This window comes from Rhinolophus ferrumequinum, chromosome 11 (genome assembly GCF_004115265.2).
Source record: "Rhinolophus ferrumequinum isolate MPI-CBG mRhiFer1 chromosome 11, mRhiFer1_v1.p, whole genome shotgun sequence".
Taxonomy (NCBI): Eukaryota; Metazoa; Chordata; class Mammalia; order Chiroptera; family Rhinolophidae; genus Rhinolophus; species Rhinolophus ferrumequinum.
The window spans coordinates 6,693,519-6,717,000 of record NC_046294.1 but is presented as its reverse complement, the minus strand read 5'-3'; the positions used below and the strand labels follow the sequence as shown (position 1 = coordinate 6,717,000).

Here is a 23,482-nt window from a genome sequence, read left to right as displayed (position 1 = left end):
CCTGTGCTGTGTGGTTCGAATGCTGAGGGGCAGAACTGGTGGCTGGGTGTCCTAACCCTGTCACAGACTGGTGGCCTTGGGCAAGTTCTTTGACCACCCCATTTGACATAATAGACCAGATTCGTGGTAACATTTTTGGTTACTAAGGAGCAAAAGAAATGCTTATTCTGACGAGATCTCACATGGCACCTCAGAGCTGCTGTGTTGGGGCTCAGAAGCACTGGCTGGGCCCCTTGCTTCCTGTGTCCTGGACTCTGAGGTGCCACATGGGCAGATGGCCCCAGGGGCCTCATCCTGAAGGAGCTCTGGGTACTGGGTGGAATCAGCCACCTTGTGCCCAGCCTCTGAAGGGGGTGCCTTTCACCCAGCATCCCAGCCAACTAGGGAGCTGGGGAGGGGGTGAGGAGCGGGTGCTGTCCCAAGGGTGGCCACACCTTTGTCCACAGACACTGGCCCTCCCTGAGTTCCCATCACAGCCGGGAGATTCCCCAGCCTGTAAAACTCAAACCAGAGGCCTGAGCTCCGGGGCCGCAGCGGGGCAGACACCTGTCGTCGGCCCCTCCTTCAAGCCTGAGATCAGCCCTCACTTCCTGGGGCAGGCAGCCTTAGGGAGTTCACCCCCCACCCTGCCACCCCGGCTGTGGGGTGTGCAGCAAAGCCCCCGTGTGGTGGACTCAGTGAAGGAGGCAGAGCCGGCCAGGCAGTGCTTCTCTCACCTTCCATGAGAACCCCGAAGTTCTGTTTTCTTTGTGCTCTCACAGCTTGAACAGGCATACTCCACCTCTTGGGTGACCCCTGGAAATTTGAGGGGCTGCGCCAAGCCTTCAGGGCTCCTGCCTGGAGTGACAGCATTTAATCTTCCACGTGAGTTTCTCAAATCTGAATCTACAGCTGCAGACTTTGGTGGTGGGGGTGTGAGCTGTGCTTTGCTTTTCCTTTGAAGGCTTACTTTGGATTAGAGACCCGGTGGGCCTCACACCCTGGAGTCAGGCAGACCGGGTTTGAATCTCATCCTGAGCACCTGTTCTTCAAGCCGACTTGAGTCTCAGGTTCTCGGCTGTGAAGTGGGAAGAACACTGACTCGCCTGGTCATAAGGGTCAAGGTAAACCCAGCAGGGAAAACCGTGAGCTGGTACCTCCTCGTGGTACCAGGAAGGCTGGCGATCAAATACCGGCCATCAGACCAGACGCCTGCCATGCGAGCTTGCACACACAACCTGGCCCTCAGAACCCACAAGCACCTGTTCATGTACTGTCTTCTGCCACAAGTGTGCCCGGAGCACACTCCACCCTGATTACACACGGCTGATCCCTTCCATGGCACACCAGCTCCCAGTTTGTCACCCTCCCCTCTGCTGGTACAAAGTATCCCTTCCCGTATCTGTGACGTTTAGCCCCACCTTTAGTAATTGTACTTTGGCTGGTCTGTACAATCTGAGTACCAGCTTCGCTGTCTCTAAACCGCCCTGGGGCTAGCTAGCACCCAGCCCAGTCCACCCCTCCCAGTGCCAGGAGCCCCGTGGGCGCCCACCTGTCTGTCCACGGTAAGGGTGGGGCCCAGGTTGGGAGATGCTGTGAAGATCCTACAAGGCAGGATCCCTGACCCAGGGCAGGTAGCATAGTCGTGTCATCAGAGGTTCTCCCAACTTCTTCACCCCACCCTGTCCTCAAACAAACTACTGTTCAGCTCCCACCGAGCGCAAAGGGTTTGTCAGCCCCGTTTGCAGGCTTCACTCTATTGCGAGGAAGTCGTAGCTGCCACAGAGCTGAGTGTGACCAGGCAGGGACTGCCACCTCACCCCAGCAGGCTTGCCACTGTCCCTGCTGGCATCTTGGCCCCCACAAGGCTCTGCCAGCTCCCCAGCAGGCACTGTGGGGAGCAGGCCCCTGGGAGACAACGAAGCACCAGAAGCCAGCTTCAGCACAATGACTTTTTTTAATGCAAGAAAAATTCTTGTCTTGGTTGCTTTTTCTTCCCATAGGTGCGCATGGATAAGCCACTGGCACCTGAAACTGAATTCACAACGAAGCGCCCCCATCCTCACCTAATACCATATGGAACATTGGGCAGAGGCCGGCTGAATGTCACCAGGCCAGTTCCTGCCTCTCAGACCCAATGGACTAAGGCCCGGAGAGCAGCACTGGGAGCGGGCACAGGGGTCGAAGAGGTCAGTGGAGCCTCTGAGACCTCTGTGGGGGTGCTTGGTGGGAAGCCTGCTGCCCCTGCTGCAGTGGCTCTGCGATATGGCTCCAGGCCTTGGCGGGAACCACTGGGCAGCAGGCACGTCCAAGCTCCCGAGGCTGTCCTTGGACAGCCTGGCCAAGGCAAAACAGTAAGGCGGCCTGAACTGGCTGCTCGCTGGCTCAGGTTTATTGCTCAGCCTGGGGAGGGGCTTGTTTGAAGGGCATCCAAGTCACGTGCCGCCCTCCTTTGCTCAGGGGAAGAAGGTAGGGAAGGGCTTCCATGGGAAGTGAGGGGCGACGACAGAGGGTAGGGACGGGTGACAGAGGGTAGGGTCTCTGCCTGGCCACTAGACTGGGGCTGGAGCACCGAGCCATACCAGGTTCGTGAGGACCCACCACCCACCCACTCAAGGGTGGCGCAGGGAGGTATACCACAATGTTCCCGGAAAGTGAGAGGGTGCAGCAGAAAACACACCTCTGGGTCCCTGGCGGGGTGAGCTCTGTATGCACCGTCTAATGGCTCCTGGGTAGAGCTGCTTCCTGGTTGGAGTGTGGACGGGAGACAAAAATCACAGCTTCTGAACAAGTGGTTAGGAAGTTACTGAAAAATTCGGTCAAGTATAAAAGGTGTCACTTACAGAACCAAAAGTAGCTTATGTTTTTCTGGAAGGCGATTCTCACACACACCTATCCCCCACCGCCGCCCCCAAAAAGGGAGCTGGCCTTGCTTCTGTGACTGCCGAGTGAAGGGTGGGAGGATATGAGAGCAAAGAGTAGGGTCTGTGCACAGGGCGGGTCGCAGGGCGGAGGGAAGCACAAGAACCTGAATCTGGGAGCACGGAGGAAGCCAACGGCCCAGAGAAGCAACAGTCAGCTCAGAAACCAATGCGATCGGGTCGTTTCTGTCTACACACGGCCCAAGGGCCCAGCAATGCCAGAAGGGGTGTGCTGGGAGCGGCCACAGTGGCAGTACACGCTGCACAGCCAGAGCAGGGGGGCAAGGATGCAGGAGGCAGAGACTGTGTGCGTGTGGGCGTGGGCCTGTCAGACGGAGGAGGAGGCAAGAAAGAAGGCTGCCTCTAACATTATATATTAAAAATATCCATAGTTCTTGTGCATAAAATTCCATCATTCACATACGAGTATGACCCTTGCCTCCCCTGCTGGGCCCAGGAACAGCCTGAAAAGAAAGATGGTGGTTTTCCTTTTCAAGAGCTGAGGAAACAGCCACTCAGTCTTTATGGACCTTGAGAACCGGTGCCCCTTCCCCGCCCCCCAGTGTCTGCTGGGTGTCACTCGAGCCTCCGCTTGGAGGGCGGGACGAGATGTGGGGGCAGGTCGCTGGGCAGCTCGTGGCCCTCCAGCTTGACTCTGATGAGGTGGTTGGCCAGGGCGAACTCCTCGTCGTCCAGCAGCCCGTCCTTGTCCACGTCGGCCAGCTTCCAGATCTTGCCCAGCACCGTGTTGGGCAGCTTGGACTTCACCATCTCCCTCTTGGCGTTGGCGCCCGTGATCTTGCCGTTGACGGGCGACAGCGTGTAGAAGATCTCGTCATAGGTGGGCTTGTCCTTACCCACCACCCACTCGATGTCGTCAATGCCCTCGCCGGCCCCCTCGCCGTAGCCGTGCCCGAAGGGCCCGTTCATGGTGCCGTCGAAGGCGCCCCCCTTCACGACCTGGGAGGGCATCAGGGACTCCTCCTGGCGCACCATCACCATCAGCCGGGCGATGTCGTTGGCCAGCATGTCGTCCACTGTGTCCAGCAGCTTGGGCTTCAAGGCCTGGAACTTGCTGAAGTCCTGGGTCTGTAGGAGTTCCTGTGGCGGGCGGGCAGGAAGGCGAAGCAGGGTCAGGCCCCTCTGGACTCCAGGCGGAGTGGGCAAAGCAAGGGTTCCCAAGAGAAAGCGGGTTCCGAGTCACAGCTGCTTAACAGCTCGCGCAACTCAGTTAACCCACTGGGCCTTGGCTCCCCAATCTGTGCCTCGGAGGCAAAAGCAGTCCTCCCTTGCAGGGCTGTGGGATGAGGCCAGCGTGCCGGGCAACCCCGTCCTGTCCCCGCCACCCAGGCTGACTCACCACATTACCCTCCCGGTGTCAGGACCCGGGTCAACGTGTCCAATTTGGGTGGCGTGCAGCTGCTTCCCTTTTGGGAAGCCTTGCCCCCGGAGAACCACTGGGGCCACCAGCTGGGTGGCTGTACCTGCATCTTGCGGAGGCTGGGGAAGTCGCCGGCGGAGATCTGATGCTCCCGCTCGATCTTCGCGTAGATCTCTCCCAGGTTGTTCACCAGCTCTTTCTTTTTGCTCTCTTTACCGAACACGTTGGGCATCTCCTTCTTGAGGGAGCTGATGATGTAGGCGTGGACCTGTGGAGACAGGAGGGGCAGGCGTCAGGGGCTTCCTGGTCACCTTGTCAGGAGTGTAGCCCCAGAAAGCTGGGATTATAGCCCGGGAGGCCAGGAAAACTCCACAGCCCATGTTCTTAGTTTCTGCACACGGCCCCCCACCCCCACAGCAGAGGTGCAGGGCCCCACCATCCTGCATATGCAAATGTGTGGACACTGAGGTCCAGGTGACAAATCTCCAACATGGCCTGAGTTATGCTCCACTTTATCATCATGACAGTCCCAGGGATGACTAAGGATTAGAAAAATTCCACAAGGCTTTCCCCAGATGTTTCGAGCTTTATCTTAGCTTTAATACCTTGCTGAGACACTTGCCAATTCAAGGCGGCACACCCTTCATTTCCCCCACAGCCGGCCAGTAATGCTGGCAACCCTCCAAGGGCAGCAGCCCTCCAAAGCCTCTGCCTTGCCAAGCAATGTCCAGTCATGGAGGGCTGCAGCCAGCCAGCCTGCCTCGCCCCCCAGCCCCAGACTCCACCCCATCAAATCCCTTCCACTGGCTGCCCCGTCAGCCCTGGGCCAGGGCCTAGCTGAGAACCGCCTGAGGGAAGCAGGCCTGTCACAGAGTGCAGTCACCACTCTGCCCATCACACGCCAGCATGAACTGGCGCAGAGAGAGCCACTCACTCCAGGAAAAGGAAACGGTCTCGGACCAGCAGGTGGGGGGCAAGTTGGGAGACCACGGGGTTTCCCAAGCATGGTGACTCAATGTGCCCAAGGGCCAGGCGATTACACACAACTTCTGTAAATGAACAGGCAGGGACCGAAGTCTGCCCTTTGTTCTGTCCTGGAAGGAGGCTGGGCCAGAGCACTGGCGACCCTGCCAGGAGAGGGGCTGGGCAGGGAGAGAGGGGAGCTGCCCCTCCCTGTGGCCTGAGCAGGGGCTGGAATGGAGTAAATCTTCTCCATTTACTACCTGTCCCTTTTGGGCTCAGGATATCCCTCAGTCTTTCCCTCAGGCCAGGAGCCAGTTACTCGGGTATCCTCATGGGTTCCTTTCTTCGAACCAGTTCCACTCACCAGGAAGGTACTAGAGGTGAAATATCTAGAAAAAAGTGCAGCCCTGTAGTCTCCAGAGCAGGCTTCTGCAACCTCGTTATGCATACAGAGCATTGGGATTACGTACAAATGCAGACTCTGGTTCAGCAGGGCAGACGTGGGGCCTGAGAACCTACCTTCTAGCAAGCTCCGACCTGCTGGTCCATGAGCATTCTGGATAACCAGGTGGAGACACAGCCCGGTGGGAAAGGATGAAGGGTCCGTTCTCATTAGTCAGGCTACATGCTCCCTGACCCCAGGCTTCAAGATGGTGTGGGGTGCCGTGGGCCCCTGTGTTCTGTCCATAGTAGAGTCTCCCCGGAGGCATGGCCCTCAGGGTCTCCCTTGGCTCCCAGGACAGAGCCTGTCTCCCACAGAGGAAGCACCACTCATTCCTCAGTTCTACGATACTCAGGAGTCTGCGGTGGCTGTTTCACTGGCCTTCACCGAAGCCATAACACTCACAGAACGCCTTCCCACTCCTCTGCGTAACCTCTGCTGTCCGTGGCCGTTTTGCACAAGGGACTCTGCTGGCTGCCATCACTGACCAGCCCGGGCTGACAGCCGAGCTCTGTGCCATGATGGTGCGTGAGCCTCACGTGCGCACTGACCTGGCCTGAAAACTCACCTGGGCAGGTTCAAGACTTGGCAGTATTCAAAGTCAGATGTCCTCAGGGAACAGATTGTGTTCCTCGGTGCCTGAAGGCGTTAACCTTCGTTTCCAGCCCCAACCACCCCAGGGTCTCATTGAAGGGCTTGGCCAGGCACTCAGAGTCCAAACTCTTGAGCAATTCAGATGCTGCCTGCAGATGCCAGGGGGCGCCATGCTTCCATGGAGAGGTAGGGATAGTTCTACAAGGCCTCTGGGGGCTGAAGCCACCCAGAGTTCTCTCTGGGCCCACAGGCTCGCACCCTATCTCTCCACTAGCTTCCTATCCTGGCTTAAGCATCAGCTCCCACCAGAGCTCCCCACCCCCCCAGCCTGGCCCACCCACCAGGATAGCTCCCCAGTTGTCTGCTTCTGCAGCAGGCTGTGTTCTCCCCAAGGCACTACCAATAAATCGTGATTTGTTTTTCCTTCTGTGTTCTGCTTTCCCCCATATGCTGGCCAGTGCTAGAAGGCTGTGGACCTGTCGGTCCCCACTGTGTCCTCAGCGCCCAGCACGTGCTGAGTGTACATAGGTGCTCAACAGAGCTGGGAGGGAAGCCCAGGAGGCTTTGAACTACACCTTCAGCCACTCCCACTCCCCAGGGTGTCCGATGGTACAGTGGTACCTTCCAGTTTGGGGTTTATATGCATTAAGAATCTCAGTTAAGAAAAGGCTGCGCCCCCAGGCGCAAAGAGAGGGCTGGTTCAGACACAGTACAGTGCAGGTGTGGCCAGGGGTCTGCAGGGGTCTTGGGCATTCCAAAAGGCCGACCAACCCTGGGGCCCCCGGCAGTCAGCCCAGCAGCAGGCCCCGCCCCCTGGGTCTACCTTAGCCAGTCCCAGCGCCCCCTACGCGGAGCCCAGCAGCAGGCCCCGCCCCCCCCGCCTACCTTAGCCAGCCGCGCCCTCTTGATCAGGTCGTTAAGCTTCCTGAGGGCAGCGTTCCGGGGCAGAGACTGGATGTCTTTGAAGAGGTCCTGCTCCTCGGCCTCGAAGAGCTTGCGGTTGTCAGGGATAAGGAGCGGGTGGGACCAGAAGGAGCCGATGTAGACCCTGACCACCTCGGGGGTGTTGATGATCTTCCCCAGGGACCACATGAGGGCCCCGTACACCCGCATCAGCTGCTGCGTCTCGATCTGGTCGGCCTTGTTCAGCACCACGCGGATCTTGTCCTCGTGGTTCTTGAGGGCCTTGATGACTTCTGAGAACTCGTCTGAGATGTCCAGCTTGTGGGCGTCAAAGAGCAGGATGATGCGGTCCACCCGCTCGGCGAACCACTCCAGGACCGCCGCGAAGTCGTACCCTGCGGGAAGACAAGGGTGAGCTCGGGGCCCCAGGGGCCCGGCGGCTCTGGCTTGGCCTGGTACCTCTCCACCTGGGGTCATTTAAATTTCCAGAACGTATTCACGTGCACAGCACAGCACCCTGAGGGCAGGATCATCTCCATTTCTGTACCCACCATGGGAGCGCCCTCACCCATGCAGCACCTGGCATTTAAGAGATGCTTAGAAAATAAATAATGCAAAGGAAGTCACAGAGCCCAGGCTCTAAAGTGGGTCAGACTACGGCAGGAGTAAGGAGGAGACCCCAGCAACGTGGCTCAGCACCATGCGGTAAGGGCAGACTCAGGTGCGGCTGTCAGCTGCCACCCAGGTGCCCGGGCACAGCAGAAATAACCAATAATGGCAACACTACCTGTGGTTGCTATCTGTCCAGTGCTGACACACCAAGCTCCCCGTTCTGCAGGAATCTCATTTATTTTCTACAACAGGGGCTGAAAACTACAGCTCAGGGGGCAAATCTGGCCCACCACCGGCTTCTATAAATAGACTTATACTGGAATAGCCACCCTCAGCTGTACTGCCTATGGCTGCTTCTATCTACAACAGCAGAGTTCAGTTGTTGCGACAGAAACCATAAGGCTTGCAAGCCGAAAATATTACCTCTCTGACCCCTCAGAAAGAGTTTGCTAACCTCTGCTCTACAAAGAGCCTATGAAGTGCGACAAACCACCACTTCCTTCTCTAGGTCTTAAATGCAGCTGTACTGAACGCCAGCTCTCTGCTGCATTCAGTACTGGTTCCCACCAACCAGTTAAGGTCCTCTGGTGAACAGTGCCACTTGTGGCAGAGACTGCCGACTGGAATTCTCCCTTTGATAACAGAACTGTCTAGTTTCAGCTGGATTCACCTCCCTCCCCCCAGCCTTCGGGCAGCTGAAATGAACAGGAAAAGGAGTATGAGCCCCCCTTTGTCCTTCTCGCTTTCCTGAGGACTGGAATACACATGGGACCAACAGGAGCTGGAGTAGCTACCTTGGGTTCAGAGATGAAGGCTGCACGTCCAGGATGGCCTTGGACGGCTATTTTTTACAGAAACTATCGGCTGTCTTATTTAAGCCAGTGGATCTTGGGGTTTCTGTAATGGTGGTTTAATTTGTATTGTTTTACAATTACGCCTCTTCAAAATGTTTCCATTTCTTCCGCTGCCCCCAGAGAAATGAAAACTGTTTCTCACCTTTCAGGAATCCTAAGAAGAGGTAGGAACCCATGTGGAAACAATGGCCTAAGAGTCTTTGGAAATCCTCGGTCCCAGCCCCTGCGCTGCCATTTCCTGCCTGGGTGATTCTGGGCAAGCCTCCCTGTCCCTGGGCTCTGTCTCCTTGGTCTTCACACACTACCCACAGGACACCCAAATATAGGCTGGCCTTCTCAGGCACCACTGAGTACTTTCCAGAGATCAGTCAATCTCTGGAGAATAAGCAGAGAAACCACTCTATAGAGAGGAGCTGAGGACGTGGCCCAGAGACAGGACCAACCAACTCCTCGCCTCACAGCCTGCTCCTGTACCCCCAACCTGGGGCCACGTGGGGATCCAGACATGCATTCTCTAGACTGCGAGAACAGAAAAGTAGTAGGTAGAGGTGAAGACCAAAGAAAAGGACAAAGTGTCGAGAAAAGGCCCAGAGCGACCTACAGTGCCACACGGAGGGCAGCCCTCTCCATCCCTCTTGAAAGGAACCTGCGGAATCACTCATCACAGCGATGGTACTTGGCTGCTCCCTGGCCTGCCAAGCCCCTGAGCTGAATGAAAGTCCACAGCCCGGGCACCTGAGCCCCTCACCAGGGTTTTAAGATAAACAGTGAACACCAGGGGCTGTGCCTGGGGATAAAGCCCTGCCTGGTTAGATAAACATTCTGGCTGACAGGCGCCCCCAGGTTCAAGTTTGTTTCAGGGTTGTTGTGTGCCTAACGCGCAGTGTTCTCAGCCTCTCCCCACACTCGGACACTCAGAGAGAACACGGGCTTTTAAATAAGATAGCTCTGGATTCAGCTCCCAGCTCTAGCCACTGCCTGTGACCTTACGTTCTTAACTTCTGAGTTACACATTCTTCATCTGTAAAATTTAAAAACCCATTCCTCCTGCTAAGACCATGGGAGGGTCACATGAGGTGACGTCGGGCTCCCAGCACAGGGCCGGGCACTGGAATGACTCCCGTGAGTCAGACGAAGCACAAGCGAGGGGAGAGGTGACAAGGCCCACTGGAACAAGGGACAAGCAGCCTGAGATTGCATCACTGCTCAGGAAATAAGAGCAACAAATGTTGGGCCTGGCTCTGAGGCCAGACGCCAGCTTTCACCCTTATGGCAAGACACCGAAACTTAAGGAAGACCCCAAATCCACGGCTTCTGTCCACTGAGCATGGCAGCCTCTCCAGGGCAGAAATGTGCAACCTTCTCCCACCCTTGCACACCGGGGTTTCTTAACAGGGTGGAGGTGAGGTGGAGCTGGGGACAGCACAGCCACTGTGACTCTGAACTTGAGGCCTGGGCAGGGGAGCAGTCAGCCTTCTGGTAGTCCCATGGCAGGGCTACCAGATTCCCCATGCTCAGTGTGGCAGGGCATGGAGCAAGTGCCAGGCCACTGCTGTGATCGTTGTCAGCCACTCTCATAGGGTGCTGGTTCCAAAGTTCAAGCCCCCGGGGACCCCAGACACCATGCACTGGCTTCCAGAGCCACGAAGGGGCCATCCAGAGGAAGCAGTCAGCAGAAAACCAGAAAGGAAGGATCAGGCTGAGGGAAGCGGGGCAGGGAACGGCGGCCTGCGCCCATCTGGGAGGCAGCAAAGCCTGCCTGGGCCACCCCGCCACCGCCTTATATGGCCGGCTCTGGGAATGGCAGGTCAGCGCTGCACAGCGATGACTCAGTGCTGAACCGTGGCTCCCTCTCTGCAAAAATGAAGCCCAACATCTCCCCTCAAACTGTCTGTCCCAGACCAACACAAGTTCATACGACTACAGAGTCACACAGCTGGGAAAGCGGTGATGCCAAAGCAAAGCGCTGGGAACAGGGGCGCCCTGATGGGCTGGGCTCGAGCCCAAGTTAGCTTTGGCCCAGGAGTGAGGACAGAGCAGGGAGCTGAGGTCATCCCCACACTCCACCCATGTGGCCTTACTCCCCCTCCCCCAATGGTGGGGGGCCAAGAGCACAATGGGGAAAGAGATAGAACGGAGGAGGAAGGAGAAGTGAGGCACCAGTCACTGCCTACAGGTCCCCAAGCCCCCAGCCAGAGCTGAGTGCCCCCCCACTGCACACACAATTACTCACTAACACCTCAACGGAGCCAACAGAGCTAAGTTCATTATTTTGCAGGTGAATAAAATTTCCTGTTTATTATGGAAAACGCTCACACTTTTGGTGAGGGAGACACAATGGCTGGCCAAATCCACCCACAGGTCACGAAAAGGTCTCAACACTCAGGCTTGTGTGATGTCGTCATAGGTGTATAACCATGGACAACCAGGTGGCGGCAGCCACCGCCAGGCCCACCCAGGGCCCCGCAGCCCACCAACGCCTCACTCGGCCTCAACTGGCACTAAGGGCTAGACCCAAGCTGCAGCGTCGAGCGCATCAAGTCCACGCAACTGGCCCGGCGGCCCCAGCCACCATTCTGCCTGGAGATCTGAGGCAGGTGACAAGCACAGGGATGAGCTTGCCTGCGCCCCACCTCCACGCACCCAGCACTGCCCAAGGCAGTGAGCCTTCAGGCTTTGGGACACACGAGAGGTCAGCCTCAGTGACAGGATACAGTCAGTCACTGAGTCAGGCATCAGCCACCATCTGATGCCCAACAATTCCGCAGCAAAAGTGGGAAGTCCCGGTGTCCTTGGTGAAAGAGAAAACTGTCCTCACCCCCAGAGATGGGGGAGCCGAGCTAGAGCTTCATCTGCAGGAGTGACAGCGCCAACACCAGTAACCCATGAAGGACACAGGCACCATGGAAAGAAAAGGCTGACCCTGCAGCCAGTAAGCGCCAGGCCATCTCTGAGAAGGGACATGCTCTGGCTCAGAAAGTTCTGGGGCCTTGAAGACATTATGAAATAAGGAAATAAGCCACTCACAAAGGACAAATACTGCAGGATTCCACGTACAGGAGGTCCCTAGAGAAGTCAAACCCATAGAGACGGAAAGCAGAATGCTGGTTGTCAGGAACTAGGGGAAGGGGGAATGGGGGTTAGCGTTTAAAGGGGACAGTTTCAGTTGTAAATGATGAAAAAGTCATGGAGATGGCAGTGACATTGATACAACGTGAATGTACTTAATGCCACAGAAATGTACACTTAAAAATGGTTAAGTCTTATGTTCTGTGCATTTTAACACCCCCACCCCAATGCACAGAGTCCTGGGGGTGGGGGAAGAGAACAGAAAGGCTGAGCCGATCCGGCTGTGTTCGGTCTCAGGGAAGGGAGCACGCTGGCCGCGTGGACAGGAGGCCGAAGCGTGCCTCTCACCTCGGCTCCGTTCCCACGGAGCCCCCTCCGGGCCCTTCCGCTCTCTCGGTGCCTCCTCACTGGGTCTGCCTTCCTGACAAGTCACACTTCGCGCCGTCCGGCACCGAGGTGCAGAGGCAGCAGCTGACGCATCCTTGCCCTACGCTAGCACCCTCCAGACACAGGTAGTTCCAGCAGCTGGGGGAAAAGCTGCTTCATACATTCCAAGTTTCTAGAACACGAACAATAGAGGGTTTGTCTCCAATCAACTTCTGTTTCCTGCCATTCAAGCTGCGTGGGCCTGGATATTTCTTGCCATAGCTCTTCATCACACACGTTTCCAACTCGGTCGTGCTGGGCCCAGGAGAGCAAAACAGAGATTAAAGGGCTGAGAGTCGACACTGTGAGGACTTGTGCCTGCGCTTCCTTAAGCTAGAGACAGGACTTATCCAGTCCAGCCCAGGGGTTAGGAGACAGGGGCCTCCCCATGCCTAGGTAGTTCCAAGAGAATTAGGCGTCTATCTAAGAGAAATTAAAATCAAAATTCGCATTGTACACAAATGTTTATAGCAGCTTTATTCAAAACTGCCTCCAACTGGAAACCCAAATACTCTTCAACAGGTGAACGGATAACAAATGTCAGTGCGCCCACAGGACGGGACAACACAGCAACAGAAGGAGCAAACCGCTGACACTCGAATACATGACGAAGCTCCAAAGCACAGGCTAAGGGAAAGCAGACAGACCCAACTTCATACTGCACGATTCCATTTACAACATTCTGGAAAAGGCAAAACTTTAGGGACAAGTATCACCTCCGCGGGTTGCCTGGGACCGGGAGTGACTATAAGGGGACACAGGGAACTTTCTGGGGTGACAGAATGACTGTATCTTGGTTGTGGAGGTGGTTCATGACTGCTTCAGAGAGCTGTACACCGAAAAAGGGGGAATTTTACTATGTACAATGTAGACCTCAATAAATCTGACCTAACAAGGAACAAAACAAGAGACTGGGGGGCCCAAGGGGATGACGGATGGACTTGAATCAGGCCCATTTGAATCCCGAATCTTCTACTCAAGCAGCGGTGTGACCCTAGCAAGCCAGGCTCCCTCTCTGCGGCTGTTTGTCCTCACAGGGCTGCTATGAGCATGGAGTGGGTGCCTGGCACACTGTAAGCACTCGGGAAAGGTTTGCTAGTATTTACTCACAGGATTTGTGTTTTGGACTCAAGAAGCTCCGATTCAGATGGGTGTGTGGGCAACGACCACCTCTAACGCTGTGAAGAATGCCTCATACCCCAAATATAAACCGAACGTGCAGGCGCTCGGGCCAGCTGCTACCCAGCCGGCTGCCAGGCTCGCAGCCTCGGACAGGTGCCCGCGCCCGCACCGGCTGGTACCACTCCTCCGCGGGCTGAGCGGCCCACGCCCGCGGCAGGCAGAGCCGGCAGCATTCCCAAAGTGGGCCCGGGGCCAAAAGCTGTCAGGCTGGACTGGGGGGGGGCTGGCAGGGGGTGCTGGCGAGAGGAAGGCTTCCAGTAGGTTGCTGTGTGGGGCCACGGGGACCTGGGGGTGGGGGGCCAGAGGACCTGGAATCTGAAGGGAAACCCCGCTGAGTCAGTGCTTCCCAAACCTCAGCTCCTCGGGATGTTACTCAGAAAAAGGTCTTCCTCATCAAAGCCTGGAAACTCCTGTATTTTCCAGTGTCTTTATTTTCAACAGCTGACAGTTGTAAAACATTTTATCTGGGCACCAGGCACCAGGGAGGGAGCTTTCCACATGGACATCCCTGCACCCCTGACAAGAACAAGTGACTGGACTGCTATCCCGTTTTACTAGTGCAACTCCCAGGGGCTGCAGCAACTCCCGAGGGCCCCTGGCCCCTAAAGTACTGACCTGGGACTGAAACCTTCTGTCATTAGCTGTGTTGTGGGTGCTGGGAAGCCAGGAGGCACACAGCACTCAGCCCTGAACAAGGCTTTTGGACAACTTCATGGAACATTAGATGGGCTGAAAAACCCTGGTGAAACACTGGCCTGGAGGGCTTTTAGGGGTGGGGCATCTCAGGAAGTGGTCAGCATGAGGGTCAGCAGGAAGGGACACCTCTGGTCAGAGAGCTCCAGGTCCGGGCCGGGGAGGCCGTACGTGACTACTAAGGAGCAGGCCCGCTCTGGGTCTTGGATGGAGCCTGGGAACCAGGGACCGTCAGCTGGAGGGTAAGTGAGAATCCAGGAGACCAGCTAGCCTTGGCCAGGGCTCTTAGTACCAATCCATGAGGGGAATTTCTGGTTGGAAGCAGAGAAAAGGGGAAAGGAAGAAGATTCCAGCATTGCTGTTCAAACAACAGCGGACCTCAGGTCCAATTCTGATCTCAGGCCAGGAGAGAAGCATTTGAGGAGCGCTCAGAAGCCCTGCACAGTAATGACCTAAGAGGGTCAGGACTAGTCTGATCCAAGCTCCCAGGGGCTCCTTCACCCCAGAGCACCCTTTCTCAGACAGTGCGGGGTGAGCACAGCCTCTGCTGGGTTCCAATCCTAGCACCGACGCAAGCTAGCCTGTGTGTCATCTTGGGCTAATTACTCAACTTTGCTAAGCCTCTATTTCCTCATCTGAAGGGCAGTAGCTTCCTCAGAGGTGCAGCTGCTGCGACAACTATGTGGAGTGGGTCCATGGAGCAATGGTCAGCAGAAAGCCAGGCACACGGCTGGCTGGGCTCCAACCTCCTCCTCCAAGTTCAAACAACACTTCCCTGCTGACATGACTTCCAAGGGGGAAACTGAGACACAAAAGTTACGGCTCAGCTCGCAGCCACACAGTGACAACGGCAGGGGCGTGCACTGGCCGGGTCTCTGACTCCCGCGGTGGGGCTTCCACTGAGGACCTGCTGTGGGAAGCCCCTGACGTGACTGTGGGCAGCCAGCAGCCTGGGAGCCAGGGCACCAGCCTGGCTGGCCCCAGATGCCCTTTGGAATGCCCTTTGTCTGTCACACAGGCAGGAATGAACATTGTGTTGGCAGGTCACCTTCTCTGCTGACACAGGAGAACGCTATCTTTACAATCATTCAGGAGATTAACACAACAAAGAAGGGCAGCCCGACACCCCCGGAGTGATTCTTAGGGGGTCTGTGGCAGAGCCTGGACTGTGTCCTGACTTCCCTGGGCCTGCACGGGCCCTCCTTTATCTTTCCTGCACACATTGAGGATCGTGGGGAAAAGCGGGGAAAGTCAGGAGGGGTCCAGCAGATAGGGCGGGAAATGGAAGCAAAGGTAATTAGCAACTCTAATGTACCTGCAACTTCCAGAAGGGTGTTCCATTCCCAGGGAGTGAGGCTGGTGGACCACAGACATGCATGCTGCTTGCCCGGGCCCCAAGGTTTCTGTTGGTTCTATCTTTCTGAGAGGGAAACACCTGCTTTCCATGCCATCAGCAAAGGGAACAGAGAGGCGGTGGCTGGGGAGCCTGGAAGGCGCTGCCCTGCTCTGACTTCCCCTGCTGGACAGGGCAACATGGGACCTTGGCAATGTCTGATGGGTGGGGCTGCAAGGAGGAGACATCCTCTCCTTTTCCATCCAACCAGTGGTCACCACCCCTGGAGCCCACACCCAGGACATCGAAGAGGCACCGCACGATGGCCCTTCTCCTGCTGGCAACATGCTGACACCAAACATATTCCACAGCAAATCCCAACTTATAACTTTTAGTAAAACTTTAAACCCAGACCTCCAGGGTTATGGAGGGAAAGACACGGTCTAGGTAAAGTTACTTTGATGTCTTGCTGTGTCGTAGGAGAAGCCCTCGCCAATCAGAGCAATGCACTCCTCTCTAAGCCACCCTCCTTCTTCCTGCCCCTGATGGGGCGGGAGGTGGGGCTGCCTTCTGTGGCTGCCCAGGGACCCAGAGGGGCTACACTTGGAGAGGCACAGGCAGAGCACCAGCGGAGCGCCGTGTCTTCCGCTCGCCTCTGCCTTCAGGTATCTGCCATCTGCTCAGGCAACCTGAAGGCCCGCAAACGCATCCTACCTGGCCCCGTCAAATGCACCCTGTCTGCCTGGTGGGCACGCGGAGACACTGCTCTGGTGCCTGTCACAGACAGCAAGCTTAGACACCACTGCCTGCCTTTTTGCTAACATGGAAAGGAAGCAGAGGGAAGGGGAGGCAGGGGAGGGCAACATCCCAGCAGGCAGGGCCTGCGTACCTAATGTATCAGACACACACTCCCAACTTCTCAGATGGCTAGCTTCTAAGGACACAAGCTAAAGGGTCAAAGACAGCCCAGAGGGGAACTTCCCAGTACCGGTGGAAAACAGCTATTTCTGAGTTTCCTTTCATGGGACAACCGGGCCACAAGAACCCTAAACCCTTTCCCTCAAATACCTTCACTCCCATCCAGCTCTGAAGGCCATACTGAGCTCGGCATTCTGGGAAGTTAAGCCTCTTTTTCGTAAGCTAATGTCCCTCATTCAAAGATGTGTACGTATCAACTGGGGCTGGGAGCACTGGGCAAAGCCCCTTTGCCTACTCCTCTGGGTCATTCCAAAGACAGCTCTATAGAGATTCCCTCCAGGAAAGCTCCGCCCTGGAGGCAGATTGAGAATCAATGACCTTTTGCTGGTCTTTCCCTTTAAGAGTAACTGATTTGGTTTTCTAGCCTGGCTTTGGCAAATGACCAGACTTGCTTATTAGGCGGTTTCTTAAAACCAGGTAGGAACAATAATAGCAGTAAGAAAGGAAAACCTGGCCCTGGCCTTTGTAGAAAGGGTCCTCAAATTCACTCCGTTGAACTCCTAGAAGTGTCATTATCAACAGGCAGACAACCTAAAAGTTTAAGGCAGATCTAAAGACAGATAAAGCAGGCTCAGTATGCTTTCATGCCATCCTATATAGACAGGGGCCCATAGGCCTGGAAAAGAAGAGAAGCAAAGTTTGTCGGCACCAAGAACAGCCCCCCCAGCCACAGCAGACACACTGCCCACATCTCAAGTTGAAGGCTGCTGGCTTCAACTGCAAAGCTCACCAACGCTGGACAACCCAGAGGTCAAGTGGAGCTGGGAAGATCTGCAAGCTGATGATAAACAAACAGGTCACTTGTCCTCAACGCCTCTCTGAGTCTGATTTTCCCATTTGCACATTTGCAGCTACAGGCTCCACTCCTGGTCTGCCACATATCACTCTCCTGCCCTCAAGTTCCTCCAGGTCCCGAGCTTCCCTCCCTTCTACAAACGGGGGAGGGGGCAGTTACAGCAAAATTAGAACCCAGTTCAGGCACGTCCTGAACCAGATCTTCAGAAAATCTTGGCAAAATCGAGCCAGGAGTTTATACAAGTGGAATGGGCCTGGTGCGCTAATAAGCACAAAAACCTTCCGCCACGCCCAGCACCCAGGGCGGCTGCTACTGACCACCATTTAAGCAAACTGAAACACATTCCGAGGCAAACTGTTCTCTCACAGGCCTGCAAGCCTCACCAGGAACGTATATGGCTTTGGGAGGCAAAGCTTTTAAACACCAACTAAGGTGTGAGCTCCCGGGTGTGAAGAGCCCCTGGGGGACACAGGCTCGTTCAGTCAGCAGTACTGGCTGAGGTTTCTTGGGCCCAGATACTGAGCAATTTCCTGTGACCTCCCAGGCAGCCCCAGGCACCATCTCCCAATCCTGTCCTTCCCAGCATGCCCCAGGGGCTAAAAACCACAAAAGCCACAGAACACGGGCTGTGGACGGCTCCTGCAACCTTAGCAAAGGGAGCCAAGGAAGGAAGCAGCCCCTGCCTCGCAGGGCTCCACACACGAGGCCAGTGGAGAATGGGTTCCCATTTGGGCGGGGCCAGACTTCACGGGCTGCATGTGTCACAGACATCAGATGAAAGTAGCCCTGGGCTGTGTCAGAGCCGGTTACCTCTGCTGATGCGCTGCTTCTCCCCAGACAGGATCCCAGGAGTGTCAATGATGCTTATGCTGTCCAAGACGGGGTTGGGCAGCTGGGCGCACATGAACCTGCACGAGAGCAAGAGCCGGAAGAGAGAGAGGTCAGGACGCGGCCATCGCTGCTGTCCATGCTCCACGGTCACCTCTGCTTCCTTTCCAGAAGCAAGGAATTTACAGGAGGCTTTCTATCGTCTTGTTTCCCGGGGTGGCCAGAAAACCGTACATGTTCTCTTAACTGGAATCCAACCAGCAGGCTCAAACCGACCCGCATCAGCACTTTCCTCATGTTAGCTTTTCCCCCGGAGTTCAAGAGTTCAGCTTTCAAGTTGCTGACATGTTAGTGAAAACTGCAAGGAGCCTAGGTCACCGTTCCAATCCAGTAGGGAAGCAAAAGGGTGACACTGGAACCATGGGGTTCCATGTTAAAATTTGCAACCACTTGTCTACATTTCCACACACCAAAGACAGATGGTCCTTTCCCACTGCTGCTGGGCCCGGCCCTTGCCGTCCACCCAGCTGCTCAGGGGAAGGGACTGCAGTGGGTGGCCAGTGAAAGCTGGGGGACCACACAGGCTAGGTGGTGGAGCAGACAAGTACAGACACCATTCTCTGACTGTCCAAGCTGGTCCAGGCAGAATGAGGCTACAGACAGGCTGGCAACCCCTGAGTGAGGGCTTAGCTGTGTGTGCCTAAGTTCTCCCTGGATTTAGAACAGCCCAGGACAGCAAGGGGCTGTCCCAACTGATAGCAGAGATTCTTGACTGGACACAGAAAAGGCTCCTTTCAAAACTTCTCTGAAAAAGGTATTGTGAGCAAAGAAAATACTGACCCATTGTCTATAGGACTCAGGCTTAAAGCTGCCTTTCCAACAGGGGGAGGAATCTGAGCTGATTAGCTTCCCCTTTTGGCACCACCCCCCAAGTGACCAGTGGCCCACAGGCCAGGGGCAGCTGGCCAGGGGTGAGAGGTGGCCTGCAAACACAACAGAGCAAATCCAGCTGACCCTCACGGTGCACTAAATTGGACCTCATCTTCCCCCATGGCGCAGCAGAGCTGTGCGTGGGTAAATAAGTGCGTGCCAGACCTGGGGTTCCTGCTAGGGGAGGGAGTCCCTGGAGAGAACACCGAACTAAAAAGATTTGAAGCAGAATTGGCTCTGGGTGGTAACATACATAAAAATATTTTGCGAATGAGCCTGGTGAGTAAGTTCACATCTGTAGGACTCAGAAATAATTGCGCTGCAAAGCCCAGGGCGTGTGGTGGAAAACATAAAGTACAAGCAGTACAGATGCATCCCATCCCATGTTCTCACCAGCAAGGATGCACAGATTTCACCTCGAACTACAAGGGGGCGGTACCGGTTTCGCAATGAGTTTTCACAGCACGATCTTTGGACACCCTGACTGTGTCCTGCCTCCCTCTGCTCCATCTGATTTTAATCTTAGAGCAGCCATTTAGGGGAAAAAGGCCGGAAAGGCAAGTTCATGACTCAATGGGTCTCTTCAAGGGCGCTGGGAGAGGCTGTGTCAGCCAGAGAAGAGCCCCCTTTGTGTGCCCTGGCTAGTGGGGAGGCACAGGCTGACACAGCTCCAGGCCTCAGTTCCCGTGCAAACCCGTGCCCCACCCCATCTTTGGCTGACAAGGCCCCTTTCAGCAGGGCCATTAAAATTTGGGGGGCCTCTGGGGATGAGGCGGTGGCAAAAAGGAAACAAGTGTGGTTGTCGCATCCTGTGGCACCAATGTCATCAAAGTGCCTGTCTGGGACCCAGCACACCTGACTTTTTCTTTGTATTGCATAGAAGCCATGCTGGCTGCACACATAATCAGAGCTGCATCCACCTGCTGGGTGAGCTAGACAGGCAAATCAGCCGGGCGCAGGGACCGTGGTTTCCTGAACCCACGAGGTGGGGGTTGCCTAGATGGCTAAGATCCTTTCCAGCTCTGAAACTTTAGGTCTCCAAATCCAGAAAACAGGCCATATGCCCGTTTTTCCTTTCAGAAAAGGTCTTCTCTCACGAGCAGAAGTGGAGACCTAAGGACCGTCAAGGGAGCTATAGCTACACTTCCTTCTAGCTCCCCAAAGTTCTGCATAAAAGTAGAGAACTAATAATGCTTGGAATTCCCAGCATAGCAGCCAAACTTTCCACAAGATCGCACCACGCCCACCAGCCAACAGTCTGAGCCAATCCCCTATGTACATTCACAATAATTCTAAAACACCAGCATCCTCTTCCAGAGGAAGGCTCCAGGCTAAAGGGGCCACGCCTCTTCAGGAGTCTCCCCAAAGAGCTTTACTCAACTCTGGCCCTAACACACAAATGCTATCAGCTAAAAACACAGGAGAATGGGGTGGTCCGGTGGATCAGGCAGTTGGAGCACTGTGCTCCAAACGCTGAGGTCGCCGGTTCGATTCCCACATGGGCCAGTGAGCTGCGCCCTCTACAGCTAAGATTGTGAACAACGGCTCTCCCTGGAGCTGGGCTGCCGTGAGCAGCCGGAGGTCGGCGTGAACCGCTGTGGGCTGTCGCGGGCTGCTGTGTGCTGCCATGGACTACCATGTGCTGCCATGAGCGGCCGGTGGCCAGCGTGAGCGGCCGGCAGCCGGCAAGAGCTGCCGTGAGTGGCTGACCAATGACTGGCGACAGACTATCTCAGCCGGGGGGAGCGCAGGGCTCATAACACCAGCATGGGCGGGGGAGCTGTGTCCTATACAACTAGACTGAGAAACAACAGCCTGAACAGGAGTGGGGGTGGGGGAGGAGGAAAAAGGGGGAAAAAAACACCAGGAGAATGAGTTTAAAAGCCTGAAAAGGGCAAGAAGACAACAGTAGCCTGCACGTCTTCTGTTAAAGGTCAACTCTGTTCCTGGAGGTGGGGGCAAGCTGGTCCTCCCTGGGCAGAGCAGCTGGACAGTGTCCGAAAAGGAATGTGATCATACAGGGCAGAGACCTAGAAGGCAAGCGTCAAGGATTCTTTCCTAGGCTCTTACCCAGACCCACTCCTTGAATGGGAGGTGGCAGAGAGGGCAGATCTGTGAAGTCCTCGTATGCTCCATGGGGGTGGGGGGAGGGATTTTAAGAACACTGACTAGCACTTCCCAGTTCCTTTAGAGGAAAGTGAGCTTTGGCTGTTGCACTCCTGAGAGAGGAGGCCAATGGGTTTCATTCCGAGCATCACAGAATCTTGGAGGATTATCTTCATCATGAGACGTCAGATTTCACCCATTTTACTGGGGAAACTGAGGCCCAAACAGATGAAGGAACCTCCTATGGAGTTTACAGAGGAACTCAGGGCCCGAATCGTGTTTCATTTCAGGGGGCCCAGGGCCACCGCCTGAGGCTGCTTCATGAAACCCACAGACTTTGGGAGGAGAGTTCCAACCTCATCTGTCTGCTGCCCCAAACTCAGCAGGCCACAGCACATCCTCCCCGTTCCTCCTACACAAAACCACAGGTCCCAGGGGAGGCACAGCACAGCACACATCACATTAGCAAAGGGAATGGCTAAAAGTTTCACCGTATTTTCCCAGACACTTAAGAAAAACCCTTGAAGGAAGAGGGGTGGTAGTTTGAATGAATTAGGTGTATCCAGTCTGGAAGAAAGAGATGCCAAACAAGACTAATCCTTGGTTCTGAGGGAAGTAGGGCTGGGCCCTTTGGGAGTTAAACTGATAACCTAGAAAATTCTGGGGGTGACAAAAGTCGGGGAAGCCAACGACGCCCACTCCCAGAGCCCCAAATAGGTTTTCTATGGGAAGCGGCAGAGGACCCTGTTCCAGGGAGTGGTCGCTGAGGGTCTCTCCGGGGCCTCGGAGACAAAGGATGGCGTAGGGGCAACCGCGGGAGGGTCGGGATCCGAGTGCGGGGTCGGGGCCCTGGTCGTCCCCCTTGTCCCCAGAGGCTACCTGTTGAGGAAGGCGTTGCCGAAGGCGTTGAGCTTGCGGAAGGGGCGCCGTGGATCCACGACGAGAGCGTTGCCAGGCACCACGCCCTCGGTAGGGCCGTGCATAACCGCGATGAAGGAGTCTGTGGTGGGCTCGGGCCCGATGCGCATTCCCGGGAAGTCCTGCTCAATCAAGTGCCGGATGAAGGTGGTCTTGCCCGTGCTGTACTGGCCCACGAGCAGCACCATGGGCTTGTTGTCGAAGTCAGCGTCCTCCAGCGCGGGCGAGTGGAACTCGTGGAAGCGGTAATGCTCCTCCAGGGGCAGCAGCTTCTGTGCGTACAGCTGCCGCAGCCCCTCAGCCACCGTCTGGAAGAGCTCCGGCTCCTTCTTGCGGCGGGCATCCTTGCTGACCCAGCTGAACATGCTGCCGGAGACGGGGCTGACTGCTGCGGAGCAGAACGGAGGCTGTGAGCTGGGCGAGGGCGCGAAGCCGAGGCGGGGCCCGGCCGGCAGGCGGAGGGGTAGCGGGGCTACAGGGCAGGGGGCGGGGAGCGGCCCACACTGCGCAAGCGCACGGCACAGCCCGCGGTGCGCCCTCTACGGAGTGGACCGCGCGCTGTATCGAGAACCCTTTATAAGGCCCGTCCTCCCGTTCGGGTGCGCGCATGTGCGCCGCCGCCGCAAGGACGCAAGGAATTGGGAGGGGGAGGAAAGAGCCCCGCCCGCGGTCTCCACGCCACGTCCGCCCTCCCCCGCCTCCCATTGGCCGATTGCAAATCTCGCGAGCGCCTCTTGCTCAGCTCCCCGCCCCTGGCCTGGGTGCCGTGGCAACCACCCTGGTTTCGCCTCGCCTTTAGAGGGCCGACTCGTGCAAGTGCTGCGGTTGGGAAGACGGGAAGCGGGAGCCGGGCGCGAGGAGGTCCCGGCGCTAGTGTGCCTTCCAGCGTCCGCGAGACGCCCAGTTAGACACTCCAGCTTTCTGACTACACGCCCCACCCGCAGTTCCCCCATGAACGGTCCTCTTCCTCCCACGGCTCAATCTCCGGAAAGTTTGGAGGACCCCTGGGGCCGCGCGTCTCCCATCTGCACTGCTCTTCCTTGCCTCCTCGCGCCTGCTTCCCTGCCACTCCCTCTCATCCCCGAATCTTTGTCTGCTTTGGGAGAAGGGGAGGCAAGAAAGAGATAGAGGAAGCTGAACTTCCGAGAAGGAGTGGTAACTGGGTAAAGAAAAATGGAGGGAGAGGAAGCCAATGGGGAAAATCTGACCAGCAAGAGTTGAGCTCCCCTCAGGCCAAAAGGGCTGGGAATTTGGAGATGGACACAAGCAGTAGAGGGCGAATATGACATATGACATGTGGTGGGAGAAGAGACGGCCTCCTCAAAAAGACTGCATCTGGGGGAGGGTGGGAGAGGGTAAAGAGGAAGTTGAGGCTGCCTGGCCGCATGAGTCTTGAGGAAGTGAAATTGGAAATTACCTATGTGAGGAGGAGGGGAAACATGGAGCAACAGTGAAATCTTGTGGGAACTTAGGGGAAATTAAAAAACCCAAATACTTCCGCTTTCCTCTCAGGGTCACCACCAGTTACCAGTTTTTCATGCTGACCTGTAGCCCCAACCCTCACCCCTGCTTAC

General features: G+C 56.1%; 1 protein-coding gene across 1 annotated transcript; it reads right to left on the bottom strand.

The window, feature by feature from the left end:
* Positions 1–2,775: 2,775 nt before the first annotated feature.
* EHD1 (EH domain containing 1) lies at positions 2,776–22,491 on the bottom strand. Its single transcript, XM_033120260.1, has 5 exons — positions 21,870–22,491; positions 17,937–18,034; positions 7,166–7,578; positions 4,385–4,549; positions 2,776–4,001 (listed from the first exon to the last, which is right to left on the bottom strand). The coding sequence occupies exons 1-5, from the start codon at positions 22,271–22,273 to the stop codon at positions 3,477–3,479; spliced, it is 1,605 nt and encodes a 534-aa protein (XP_032976151.1). The 5' UTR covers positions 22,274–22,491; the 3' UTR covers positions 2,776–3,476.
* Between the last annotated feature and the right edge of the window lie 991 nt (positions 22,492–23,482).